The sequence below is a fragment of the Rhinatrema bivittatum genome, chromosome 2 (assembly GCF_901001135.1).
Source record: "Rhinatrema bivittatum chromosome 2, aRhiBiv1.1, whole genome shotgun sequence".
In the NCBI taxonomy this organism is placed as follows: Eukaryota; Metazoa; Chordata; class Amphibia; order Gymnophiona; family Rhinatrematidae; genus Rhinatrema; species Rhinatrema bivittatum.
Genome location: NC_042616.1, coordinates 441,238,075 through 441,250,966, shown reverse-complemented (window position 1 = coordinate 441,250,966; position 12,892 = coordinate 441,238,075). Strand labels below are relative to the sequence as shown.

The 12,892-nt window shown below is 42.6% G+C and overlaps 1 protein-coding gene across 2 annotated transcripts in view; it reads left to right on the top strand.

Annotated features, from left to right (window-relative positions):
• Nucleotides 1-9,687: 9,687 nt before the first annotated feature.
• LOC115084910 (cytochrome P450 2G1-like) overlaps nucleotides 9,688-12,892 on the top strand; it is a 154,088-nt gene continuing 150,883 nt past the window's right edge. For both annotated transcript variants that reach the window (XM_029590323.1, XM_029590322.1), the window contains exon 1: nucleotides 9,688-9,926. In XM_029590323.1, coding sequence (XP_029446183.1) covers nucleotides 9,750-9,926 — 177 coding nt within the window. In that variant the 5' untranslated portion in view covers nucleotides 9,688-9,749. The remainder of the gene's footprint in view (nucleotides 9,927-12,892) is intronic.

The window sequence follows — 12,892 nt, the reverse complement described above, 5'->3', positions numbered from 1 at the left end:
AGGCACTAAAGGCTGGATGTTAAAAGGCCCATGTGAGTAAAAAACAGGGGTTACCTGCGTGGCTGGGCCTTGCGCGTGCCGCGTGCATTTTAGAACAGGCCCAGCCACCAGCGTAACCTTCGTTATACATAGAAGTGCCAGGCCAACAAAAGGGAGAGGTCGGGGGTGAGGGTTGGGTAGGGCGGGGGCCCTGATCCAGGGTTGCAGCAGTCTCCTGGATCTAGGGCTTTGACCTAGATCCAGGCCCAATGTTGTGACCCGATATGGAGGCTGGATCATGATACCTGGGTCTCCGCCTAGGCCAGGGCCCGCACTTAAACCTGATGCTGAGATCTAATCTGGAAGCTGGGTCCCAACACCTAGGCCTTGGCTTAGGGTCAGGTCCAGGCCTCAGAGCCCAGACCTTGGAGTGCTCCTCTACTGTCTTCTTTCTTTGGCTTTTGAAGCCAACTGACACCATCCGCTGGGGTTGCACCAAAGTTAATTAATTTTGGCACATTTACCCCAGTGGATGGCACCATTTTGATATATGGCAATGCCGTACAAGGCTCTTCATCAAAATGGTGCCATCCACTGTGGTGCATGCATCAGAGTAAATTAACTTCAGCACAACATCAGAGGATGGCATCATTTGGCTTTTAGTTTGTAGTTTAATGGTTTTTTATATACCGTTGCATCAGTAAAAACCTTTGTAACGGTTACAATAAAAAAACATAGAAGCAATAAAAGTGCAATAATTCATTAAAATATATAAATAATTATAAATAGTAAGTAATTAAGAATTATTATAAAGATAAAATCATAAAAGGCATAAGAAACTAGCTGATACAAAATAATTTATAAAAGCTTAAAAAGAAGAACTCATTAACATAAATTTCTAATACAATGAGCAGAAGATTATTAATTGATTGCGTTTGCGTACGCACAATCAAGAAGCCGTGTCTTAAGCTCTGTCTTGAATTTCCTACTGTCTGTTTGTAGTCTTATCTGGACAGGTAATGTGTTCAAGAGCTTTGGGCCGGCGATTGATATTGCTTGATCACGAACCTGACTGAGGTGAGCTGACTTTATTGAAGGAATAGTTAAAAGAGCCTTGTTTGCTGATTTGAGGTTTCTCTGCAGAACATGTAAATGGATAGTTGTGTTCAACCATTCTGTTTTTTTGCCATAGATGATATGTATAATACATGAAGAAAGAAGACAGAAGTGGAGTGCTCTGAAGCCTTGGCTTTGAGGCCTGGGTGAAGATTGAAGCATCAGGATTGGCATTCATGTCAGGTCCCTGCATTGGGCCTGTTTCTTGACTGAGGCCCTGGAGTCAGTCAAGGTCATGGTGTTGGTACTGGCCTCATGTTTGAGTCCTGGTATCAGGACCTGATCTCTGAACTGAGTCACAGCATCAAGCCTGGGCCGAAGACCTAGCCTCAGGTTTCAGGCCCAGTATCGAGCCTAAGTCAGGGCCAGGGCCTGGACCCTGGCCTTGGAACCCATTCCCGTTCCAAGGCCCAGGTGTCAGGTCCAGGCCTTAATCCTGGGGCTTTTGCATGGCATAGGCTAAGGTCCTGATGACCTACCAAGATCTATTACCAACTGCAAAAGGATGCAGGAGACCTGGCTGCTTCAGGAAAACTTCGAGACAACATTGATGATGTTCATATGTGTATTGTACAAAACTTGTATATGCAGGAAAGTCTTCCTGTTATGGTATGCCATTTCTTTCACTTGTGGGGAGATGAGAGCAACACAGGTGTCATCGATAGAGCCCACTACATTCAGTATGTCTGCTATAGCAAAGAAAGCACACTTCATCTCCTATTATTCCATAAGCTGCTGTGGGTGCTTGATACACTTCTTACTCAGCTTATCATGGCCCTCAGTACCTGGCTGAAATGCTTTGAAAATGTTGACTGGTCCATACTAGTCACTATAGCCATTGTATTCTAGAAAGGGTTAGTGGTAAAAACTGAAAGGTAGCAAGAAGCTTGACCAAGCTTTGAATATCACATCTTCATAGAGAGAAAGAACTGTCCTGGAGCTCAGCCTATATGACTACATCATATCTGTCTCCAGTAAACTCATCATTGTTTTCTTCAGGTGAAATATCTGCTGACTTAAGGATCGATTACAAAAGATTGCATGTGCGTCCATGTGCACGTGGTTCCTGGTGTGTGCACATGGACACAATCATTTTATAACATGTGCGCATATGCGTTGGATTTTAACATCTGTGTGTGCATGTGCAGGCGGCCCGCGACTCATGCGAGCAGGGAGGGAGAAATTTCATAAGTGTGCGTGGTGACACAATCAGGCTTTTGCCCATTTCCCACCCATTCCGCTCCAATTAAGGAGTGAAGTGGGAGGGAACTTTCCTGACCATAACCCTATCCTTCCTCCCTCTTCCCCTCTCCTCTCCCCTAATCCTATCCTAGATTTCCCCATTTTTTAAATTTTAATACTTACTGCTCCTCCAGAGCAGAAGTATCTTCCACGCACCAGCAGTTTTTCCGCCGGCCCCTGCCCTACCCAGCCCTCGCCCCCCGACCTCTCCCTTTTGTTGGCCTGGCATTTCTATGCATAACGAAGGTTACGCTGGTGTGCTGGGCCTGTTCTAAAATGCGTGCGGCACGTGGAAGGCATTCTCCTGACAGGGTTGCAGCAGTCTCCTGACTAGGGCTTTTGACCTAGATCCAGGAGACTGTGCAAAGGCAGTCTCCTGACAAGGTTGCAGCATCAAGCCTGGGCCCAGGTCCTGGCCTAGACTGAGGCCCAGGCATTGGGCCAGGGTTCTTGCCGAGGAACTGGCTTTAGGACCCAGTCTCCAGGTCAGTCCCATCATCAGGCCTGGGTCCAGGCCAAGGCCCCAGCATAGGGATCAGATCTCCAGAATGGGTCACGCCATCAGTCCTTGGCCAAGGTCCAGTAGTCAGACCTGGGCCACCTCGCTGGATCTCTGGGCCGGGTAAGTTTTTTAAAATTTGGGGTCCTGTTTAAGGCCCTGATGTTAGGCCAGGGCCTCAGCTGAGGTCCTGGCATCTTGCTTGGGCCTAGGCCTTAGTTGTTGCATCAGGCCATGTCCTATGACTCAGTGAAACCCCAGCCTCAGACCTAGGCCTAGAGCCAGGCCCTGATATAACACTCTGGCATTGGCCGAGGCCCTTGCTTTGGCTCTTGGCCTATTTCTTAGGTGAGGCCCTGTCTCTGAAACATCAATTTTGTTTTTCAAAATTAAACATGAGAACCAATTAAATTTCTTCAGAATTTCAATTGTTTCGCTTTGATAATGAAATGAAACAAAATAAGAAATTTCCTCTAATCTCCTATTTCTTTTCTCCTGAATGCCCATCCCTAGGAAGTAGACATCATCAGAAAATCAATGGCATTCTAATGCATCAAGACTTTTTGAATATGGCACAAAAAGTGCTATGAATATCCCAAGGATCTGATGTAGGTCAAGACACTTCCAGCAGTGGCAGGAAGACACCATGAGAGGAGCAAAGCAGCAGAAAGAGTAACCAGGACATCCGATTCTCCAAAAAAAGGGCAAAAGGTTCCAACAACAGTGGCTTGAGCTCCCAAAGGCAAAACAAGAGAGACAAAGTGGGACTAACGGAGTACTTTTCAAAAGCATGTACATGCCTAAAATTGGATTTTACATCTGTAAATGTACTTTACCCTTGTAAGTGGGCTTTTGAAAATTACTACAATACATGCCATTGAATTATCCATAGTAATCACCCATGTAAGAGTATTATATGCGCATAAATGGCTTTTGAACATTGCTTTAATAATATTCTATAATTACACACATAACTCTTTTGGAAATTTACCTGTAAGTGTTGCATGAATAGCCCAAAGCACCATTATGAAGGAATAAAGGACCAAAAGAGCCAGGAATAGGGCAGTGATAGTAGGTTTAAGCAGCAAAAAATGTGTCATTAAGCCTCCAATGCACCATGAGAGATGAAAAGTAGCATTGCAGAGAGGCAAGAACACCCCCAGGCTTCAAGTGAATAACAAAGGGCACCATCCAAATGGTACAAAGCTCTAAGTAGGGAGAACCATAAAGCCAAAGAGAGTATGAGATTGCAATCAAAATAAAGGCATAAAATCCCCAAGGCAAAATGAGTTGGGAAAGCAATCCAACAATAGTTGCATAAAGAGCTCAAGCAGTGAAGGCTCCATAACTACAGCAAAGGCAGCACTAATAGTGGCATGAATTTCTCCAAAGGAAACTCAAAATGGCACAATGGTACCCATAGAGGTTGGTGTTCTCCAAGACACCATGAGAGACCCAGGAGTTTGCCAACAATTAACAGGAGCAGACTTAGTACTTGTTTACTAAGCATTTTTCCAAAGGCTCAGTATGAGAGGAAACATTTAATGTATAGTTCAATTAGTTTACAAGGCATAGAATCCAAAAAGAAGTGGGATACGAGAAGAAACTAGTATATATATTTTTAAAATTAATTATGGGGGATAAGACACTTCAGTATAACTAATAAAGATACAGGGTGGGATAACTAGTCTATGTCAGAACCACAAGGCAAAGTGGCATCAAGATTGCAAAGGTGTAGTGCCAGGAGAATAGCAGCTAGACAGAGTTGAAGCAAGAGCCCCCAAGATGGTTTAAGCCATTCAGCCGCTCACATGGAAATTTTGGAAACCCAGCAAAGGCAAATTGATTTTCAAGAAGACTAACTTTTCTATCAAATTTGGCACCAGTATTGAATGATGAGGGCTAATGATGTCCCCTGCCATTGAGACCTTAAGACACTTTCTCTGGGTGCACTGGTTAATTGGTAGCAAAGATAATGCTAAACCACTTTGCCAGGACTGGTCAGACTTTAGATGTATGTACCCAGTATACCAGCAGATCTGTGATCATCTCATCAATGGCTCTTGGAGACAGTGTTTCACAAAAATATTTTTTGGAATATCATTTGCTTGGGAGGGGCAAGGGTCTCTGTGGCCAGCTGCTTTAGGTATGAGATGGTTGTATGGGGCAATGTGGCTGTGATGTATTGAGGTGGGGGAGGAAATGATAGCTGACAGGGTGCTGCCCATGTTCAAACTACTCTTTGGGATGGCCACTATTTCTTTGCTATATCCCTTCTGCACTTCTGCTTCTGATGCTTCTGTTCACACACCCTAGATGCCAGTATCATTTTCACATAAGAGAGGAGGAGAGACTGGAGGTTGATGTTTCCTTTTCCCCATGGATCATGAACCATGGCAAGCAAGCAAGTAATGTTTTCTGTTAAACATGTCAGTTTCATGCAGCTACTACTGCAAGGAGTCCATAGGCCACAACACTTCTACTTCTTTTCCCTCTTGCTCATGGAAACCTTTTATCTTTTCCTCAATAATATCTACTATGGGGATGACCCCACTCAGGGTGGTGCTTTTGGAGCTCAAATCCTTTGTAGCATTCTTGAAGGGCTTCAGTACTTGTATCAGTGGCCTCATCACTACTTAATTTTGATGCCCAAGGGGGAAATCCACAACTATCTACATTTTCAGAGACAGATCATGAAAGGGTGTCTGCTGATTCACTTCTCCTCTGCAGCATCAGAAAGGTAGAATTCCAGCACCTTGAAAGAGCTTCATTTGAGGCATCTCAAAATTTGTATTACTTCTCATGTAGAAGCTGCCCAAATCATCATTATATGATGAAAATGTCCTGTTATTTTCTTGCATCCTTGGTCTTTGTAGCCCACCCCAAGGCATTTATAAAGCAATTATTCCCCTGATAGGCCCTCATATTCTATAGCTCTTATCATACTTGCACTACTATCTGTCAAAAATACACCTCAATCAATACAACTGCCTCAATGGTGTAGATGCCAGCTCTCCAGCATATGACTTATGGCAGTTAGGATATTGCACAAGGTATGCATGGTATCCATCATCTGGGTGGGCAGCACTGCCCACCTGAACACTGATGCTCAGTCCCCAGTGGAGCTATTGCTTGCTCTGCCTCAGCCAGCTACCACCAGTGTGCTGTAAGGGAGAGTTAGACATGAGCAGCATTCATATTGGTTCAGATGTCACTGGTGAAATGCTGATATTCTACTCTACCTTGGCCAGCTGTGCCTGAATGGGACTATGGCACTAATAGTATAGAGTGGGGAAAACATGCCTAGTGAATGTAGTCCAGGAGGGCAATTTGTAAATTGGGGGCTAAGAGGTGCAGCAGGTGCTCAAATCCCAAGATCATCACTATCTGCAGGGGTAGGTCATACAGTGCAATCATTTTCGTATTACATTTCTTCACTACATTAGATGCTTCTTGTCTCTTGCCCCGGAACAGTGGAATAGAATGCCATACCATTTCTTCTATTCTGGTGTGCTGCTGCAGATGTGTGGCAGAGAGCTGCTGGCCTGCCACCGGAAAAGCAATCATGGGATCAGATTGTGCAAAAGTGTAGAGATGTACATCACCTGAACCTTTCAGTTCGGGCTTCATATTCAGCCCACCGCGGGAAATTTCATTTTTCCCCACGATTCGGGCTTTTGTTTTTCGTTGGACCCGAAATTTCAGGTTAGTGCGCACTAATGGGGTTAGTACGTGCTAACTCCCAATAGCGCATGCTAACCCCAGTTAGTGCATGCTAACATTTTAACATTAGCACATAATAACGGGAGTTAGTGCACACTAACCTGAAAACCAAATTTTCCCAGAATTTCGGGAAAAATTCCTTTGGTTTCCGGGGTTACCGAACCAGAACGAATTAGGCAATTTTGTTGAAATTGCCTAATTCATCCAAAACGATTACACATCTCTACAAAAATCTTCCACTTTTTATTTCTTTTGGTACAACTTCTGCTTTGACTGGCAGAGAGGATCCCTAGGTTAGTACTGCCACTCTCCCCTGCTGCCAATGCTAGTGGGTGCTGGGTGGTATTACTGAAGTTGATGCTGCATGCCAGCATTTGTCAAATGCTACAGTACCTCCCCTTTACTGATAGCCTTACTGAAGTGAATGCACTGAGCCAAATGCAGGTCCTCCATTCCTTTAAAGTGTCTCCATATAGCAGATATCTTTCACATTCTTTCTGCTGGCACTGGATTTGAATCTAAAGGTAGACTATGTGCAAAAAACAAAGGAGCATCACTTAAATTCTCTATCTGCACTTTCTACCTTTCTACTATTCCAAGAGGTTGTTCTCAACAATGTCAATATCATCTAACTTTCCCAATTCCTCACTGCAGGCTAAAACTACTAACTAAAGCACGTATATTCTCTTTGTTACTGTGTCATCAATATCTTATGATTCAGTGAATCTCAGTTAAAAAAACGGCTTCCATTATTCAGAAGCAGTAATCATGGTAGAATTCACTACTGGTTTTGGGTGTTGCCCTTATCCTGCCCTTGCTATTGCCCCTACCTTGCTAACAACAGCCTTGAAGGGATCTCTCACCTTTTGACCTAATCCAAAGCAAGAGGGAAAAGAAGAAAATGGTGGTGTCACATGCTGTTCCAATTATAATTTCTTATTACTGGAACCAGATTCCACTCCTTGCTTGCTGTGGCTAAAATATCTCTTAAGTTTGTGGCAGAATTTCCTTTTTCCACACTGCTACTAAAAATATAGGGGTAGATTTACAAAAAGGGTGCCCTCGCGTACTTTTGTAGGCGCATCAGGCGCAAACAAAAGTATGCGGGATTTTAGTAGATACGCGCGTAGCCGTGCGTATCCGCTAAAATCCTGGATCGGCGCGCGCAAGGCTACCAATTTCGTGTAGCCGGCGCGCCGCTCGGCCCCGCCCCTGACACCCCCCCTCGGAAAACCCCGGGACTTACGCGGGACTTACCGGGCTCTTAAAATCCACCCCATAGTTTTCTTAGGTTGGGCTGGCCTTGCAGCAATACCCATTCCTCTTCCCTGTCAATTCCATCTACTTCCCTTTCTAGATAATGACATGATTGGCTACTGGAGGATTTGAAAATCACAATATACTTTATTGATACTGAACTAATCATCACTACCATTCTAATCCAGACTCTCACTGTCACTATCATTCAAACAAGTTGACAGACTGAGCTCACTTTTGCAGAGTTACTAGCTTGCTAATGGCACAGTCTTAGGCCTAGATTTTCTAACCTAGCGTGGCATCTTGAATCGCACGGTACAGGAGGGTGGGGGTGATCACTTTGAAAGATGACCTCCTTAGTCAATGTTTTTCTAGGGCTGTGCCTCACAGTGTGTGGAAATATCTCTCTCTCTCTCTCTCTCTCTGGCTCACACAAACTGACCTCTTTGTACATACAAGAAAACTAATAAAGAGAATAAACTAGAAGGCTGGCAAGACTGCTCTTGACTACAATTTGCCTGAAAATAATCAGTGCATTAAAATGTGCAAAGACGGACAGATGCAAAGAAATCTGTGTTCACTGATTCTGTATTTCCAGTCCACTACACGACCCCAGTGAACAGACAGAAAGCAAAACCTCTGTTTCTCTGTCACAGAGTACTGTGACTGCAGCAGTGAAAATCAGAGAAAAACCTTTGCCAATGCTAGATCACTTTTATTCATTTTTAAATATTTTTTTGATGCTATGAGAGCTTCTGAAATGATATGCTTTCGCTACAATATCCAAGAAAACATATGGAGTTTTTTTTAATTTGTTTGTTTTCTCAGACTGCTCAGACTTTTTTGTAGGAGGATGTCAGTGTCACTTGATCCAGATGTAGATTAGTTAAAATAATGTTTCACCTTGATTGGTCCCCCATTTTGTCAACTTGCCTACATCTGCAGCCTCAGCTCTGACCCTATTGCTATCTCACAAAGGCATGGTTTTGTTGCTGTAGTTATAATCTCACTGCAGCTTTCTCAGTTTAGCACTTTTCAATGTGCCATAGGCTTCGCTTGAATGAGAAACTATCAAATGAAATAAAAAGTTTAGTTTAAATTCATGGGCAATCCCTATTTCTTTTGGGGATCCACAAATGAAACAAAAATGATCTATTTTATTGCAATTCACACAGTCATTTCAAGAAATGCATATCCCTAATAATGATAAGTAAGCATGGACAGAAAGATATAGTACAATGACCCATAATACACAGTAGCCTTACAGATAGTAATCTGTCATTAATAATCTAAAAGTAAAACATTCTATACATGATAAAGAAGGCTCTTATTTTCAAATTACTGAGCATCACATTTAGTTTATTAATTTAATAAACGTATTAGAAATATTGACATATACTGATTCTCCAAACAACATTTTTGCACACTCTGTGAGGGACATCCCTAGAAAGCATAGACTAAGTTTGTGCCAATAGATTCTCCAAACAACAATGATCTTAGTTTCTTGAAAAGAATGACTTAAATGGTTTAAACTGAACCTAAGTCCCTCCCCATCTCCTTATTCAGATATAACTGAATAATAATTCTCTACACCATTAACATTTTGTTATTTTTGGAATAAAAGGTTAAGTGAACCAGTAGGGTCAATTCTGTTTTAAATGAAAGACTTATTTTAGGTTTAGCAGCAATATAAGGAGCTTTCCTTTCTATTTAATGAACAACAGCAGCCTATTGGCACAGGTTGGAAATTTATTGTTTCTTTCTCACTGGAGAACTTAAACAAAATGGGTTGAAACTTGTTGCTGGAATGAGATCAAAATTTAGCATAAATGTTGCATATTTGGGCATGCTTGTGGCAATCTGATCTCACTTATGAATCCAGAAAGTTCAACATATACAGAGGAGAGCAGTTCATGATAATCAACCTTCCACCATGGATCTTAGTGTAGTCTTTGCTTTTATTGCTGTATGTATTTGTTGCATTCTTATCCAATCCATAGGGAGAAAAATGTATAGAAAAGGAAATTTGCCTCCAGGACCAACTCCTTTTCCTATTGTAGGCAACTTATTCCAAATAAAAAGTAGGGAGATGGTTCAGTCATTCAAAAAGGTAAGTCTACTTTCCTTACAATCATTTGGTGAACTGGATGGGGACCTAGCATTCTGGGAATAGTTTTGAGTAATCTGCAGAGCTGGAAGTTATGCAGGTAAGTGTCAGTGAATTTTCAAAGAAAATCTACCAAGATAGGTTGTCTTTGAACTGAACATATACAGAGGAACATAAGTAACCATATACAATACATTCACGTATTAATTCTGTGGCTGGTGGAACCAGGACAAAACTACTTTCATGCATTTAAAAAAACAATTATAGACACATAATTTACTGCCCCTTCTTACAAACCCCCATGAAAGCTACTTTTTTGTCCAGCTAAAAACATGAACCATGTGAAAGTATGCCTTCATTTTTAGCTGCTACACATGGCCATGTTTCACTGTGAGGGAGTTAGTCACTTAACTTGGTGATGCTAGCTAGATCTCTTTAAAGATTATCATGTTGTTTTAAATTTTAAATCAGTATATGTAGAGAATAGATCACACAAAAATCGAACATAATAGAAACCACAAACAGATCCTATTTTGGAGTGCATGCTGTATTACTCCTTCACTCACTTTTCTAGAGAAGTATACATCAGGATCTAAAATCAAGAGGGAGTTGTAATACTGGATAGTCTCACATGATCTTCACTATTTCATTATTTTAAGAGGTCAATTGATTTAACAAATGTCTGAATTTACAAGTGTTCTTGACTTGCAAGTTTCATTATTAAATAAAGGTAGAAACGTGTTTTCTGAATCCAGCAAGCTGTAATGCCCAAGAGTATCTAAACATATGCCAAGTGTGTTTAATTGTATATAGAATATGTCATATCACTTTTTCTTTTAAAGTTTGATTCTATTTGACTGCATGAAATTATATCTTGCTTGATAAAAGCTGATGTAGGGGCATTATAAAATGGGATGAATCACCTGAAAAGGTATCGTTCCAAAAAACACTTAGAAAACTTTGCAGAGTTGAGCAGCTTCCAGTGAACTGCTTTTCTGAGCAAACTGCTTTTCTGAGCAAACTGCTTGACTGGTGATAATTTTAAAATATGAGAAAACGTGTTTCATAACTTTTAGCCTCTTGAATGCAAAATATTTGTATTCTGTCTCCTTGATCATCTTATCACTGCCAGAGTATTCTTATTCTAATATACAGTAAGTGTAACATTCCTTCCCATCAGTAATACTTGGATATTTCTTACCACTGGCATTCTTGGCTAGCTGTGAAATGTGTAGGTCATATGAAAGACATGCTTTGCTGATAGAACTCAAATATGTTTTGCTGAATTTTATTTCAAATTATATCTTACATAATATGTTATAGAATATAATACCATTATACTCTTTTTTATCAGGAAATAAGGGGAGAGAAGTTGGGCAAAAACTGGCTTTGTTCTTACCTTCACTGTTGCAGTGCTTACTGTGTCTGAGAGACAAATATAGAAACATAGAAACATAGAAATGACGGCAGAAGAAGACCAAATGGCCCATCTAGTCTGCCCAGCAAGCTTTTGCACTTTTTTTCTCTCTTACTTATCTGTTACTCTTGGCCCTTAGTAACCTATTTGGTTCTATTTCCCTTCCATCCCTGCCATTAATGTAGAGAGCAGTGTTGGAACCGCATCTAAGTAAATAGCTTAATTAGTTAGGGGTATTAACCTCTGCAATAAGCAAGCTACACCTATGCTTATCTGTTTACCCAGACTATGTAATTCAGTCCTTGTTGGTTGTTGCCTGTATATAGATCCACCTTTCTATATTCCCCCCTGCTGTTGAAGCAGAGAGCCTTGCTGGCTATGCATTGAAAGTGAAGTATCAGTCTTGCTCCCCTGCCATTGAAGCAGGGAGCTATGTGAGATGGGGTAGATTTTAAAAGCCCCGTGTGTGTAAATCCGGCCAGATTTACACGTGCAGGGCACTCGCGCGCTGGCGTGCCTATTTTGCATAGGCCGCCGGTGCGCAAAAAGCCCCGGGACGCGCGTAAGTCCCGGGACTTCGTAAAAGGGGCGGGAGGAGCGTGTCCGAGGGGGCATGTCGTAAGTCTGGGGGCATGTCTGGGGGCGTGTCCGGGGTCAGGAGGTGGTCTGAGGTGGGTCCGGGGGCATGGCAATGGTTCAGGGGTGGGCCAGGAGGGCAGTCCCTAGTCCCCCGGCACTGCGGCCTGTGCCTGCTTCGAGGAGGCGTAACTTGCACAACAAAGGTAGGGGGGGATTTAGTTAGGGCTGGGGGGTGGGTTAGATAGGGGAAGGGAAGGGAAGGTGGTGGGACATGGAAGGAAAGTTCCTTCCAAGGCCGCTCCGATTTCTGAGCGGCCTCGGAGGGAACAGAGGCAGGCTGCGTGGCTCGGCGCGCGCAGGCTGCCGATTTTGCGCAGCCTTGCACATGCCAACCCAGGATTTTATAAGATACGTGCGGCTACGTGTGTATCTTATAAAATCTGGCATACTTTTGTTTGCGCCGGTTGCGCGAACAAAAGTATACGCGCGTGTACTTTTTTAAGATCTACCCCGATATGCATTGAAAGTGAAGTGTCAGTCTTTTTCCCCTGCCGTTGAAGCAGAGAGCTATGCTTTATATGCATTGAAAGTGAAGTATCAAGCTTATTTGGTTTGGGGTGGTAACCGCCGTAATAAGTAAGCTTCTCCCCACTTTTTAGTATTATCTCCAGGTAGTAGCTGTCGTTCCCGTGAACTACCCACTCTTCATTCACATCCTCTAGACTTTATGGATCCACAGTGTTTATCCCATGCTCTTTTAAAGTCCTTCACAGTTTTGGTCATCACCCCTTCCTCCAGAAGGTCATTCCAGGCATCCACCACCCTCTCCGTGAAGACGCTGGGATTCTTTATCTGTTGACTGTGGTGGAGAAGTTGAGAGAAGCAGTGAACAGGAGTGATTTTTAGTTCTCTGCCTCACTGGTGCACTGTAGTCTAGTCTTGAGAGTAGCCAGAGCCCTAAGCTTTGTCGTTT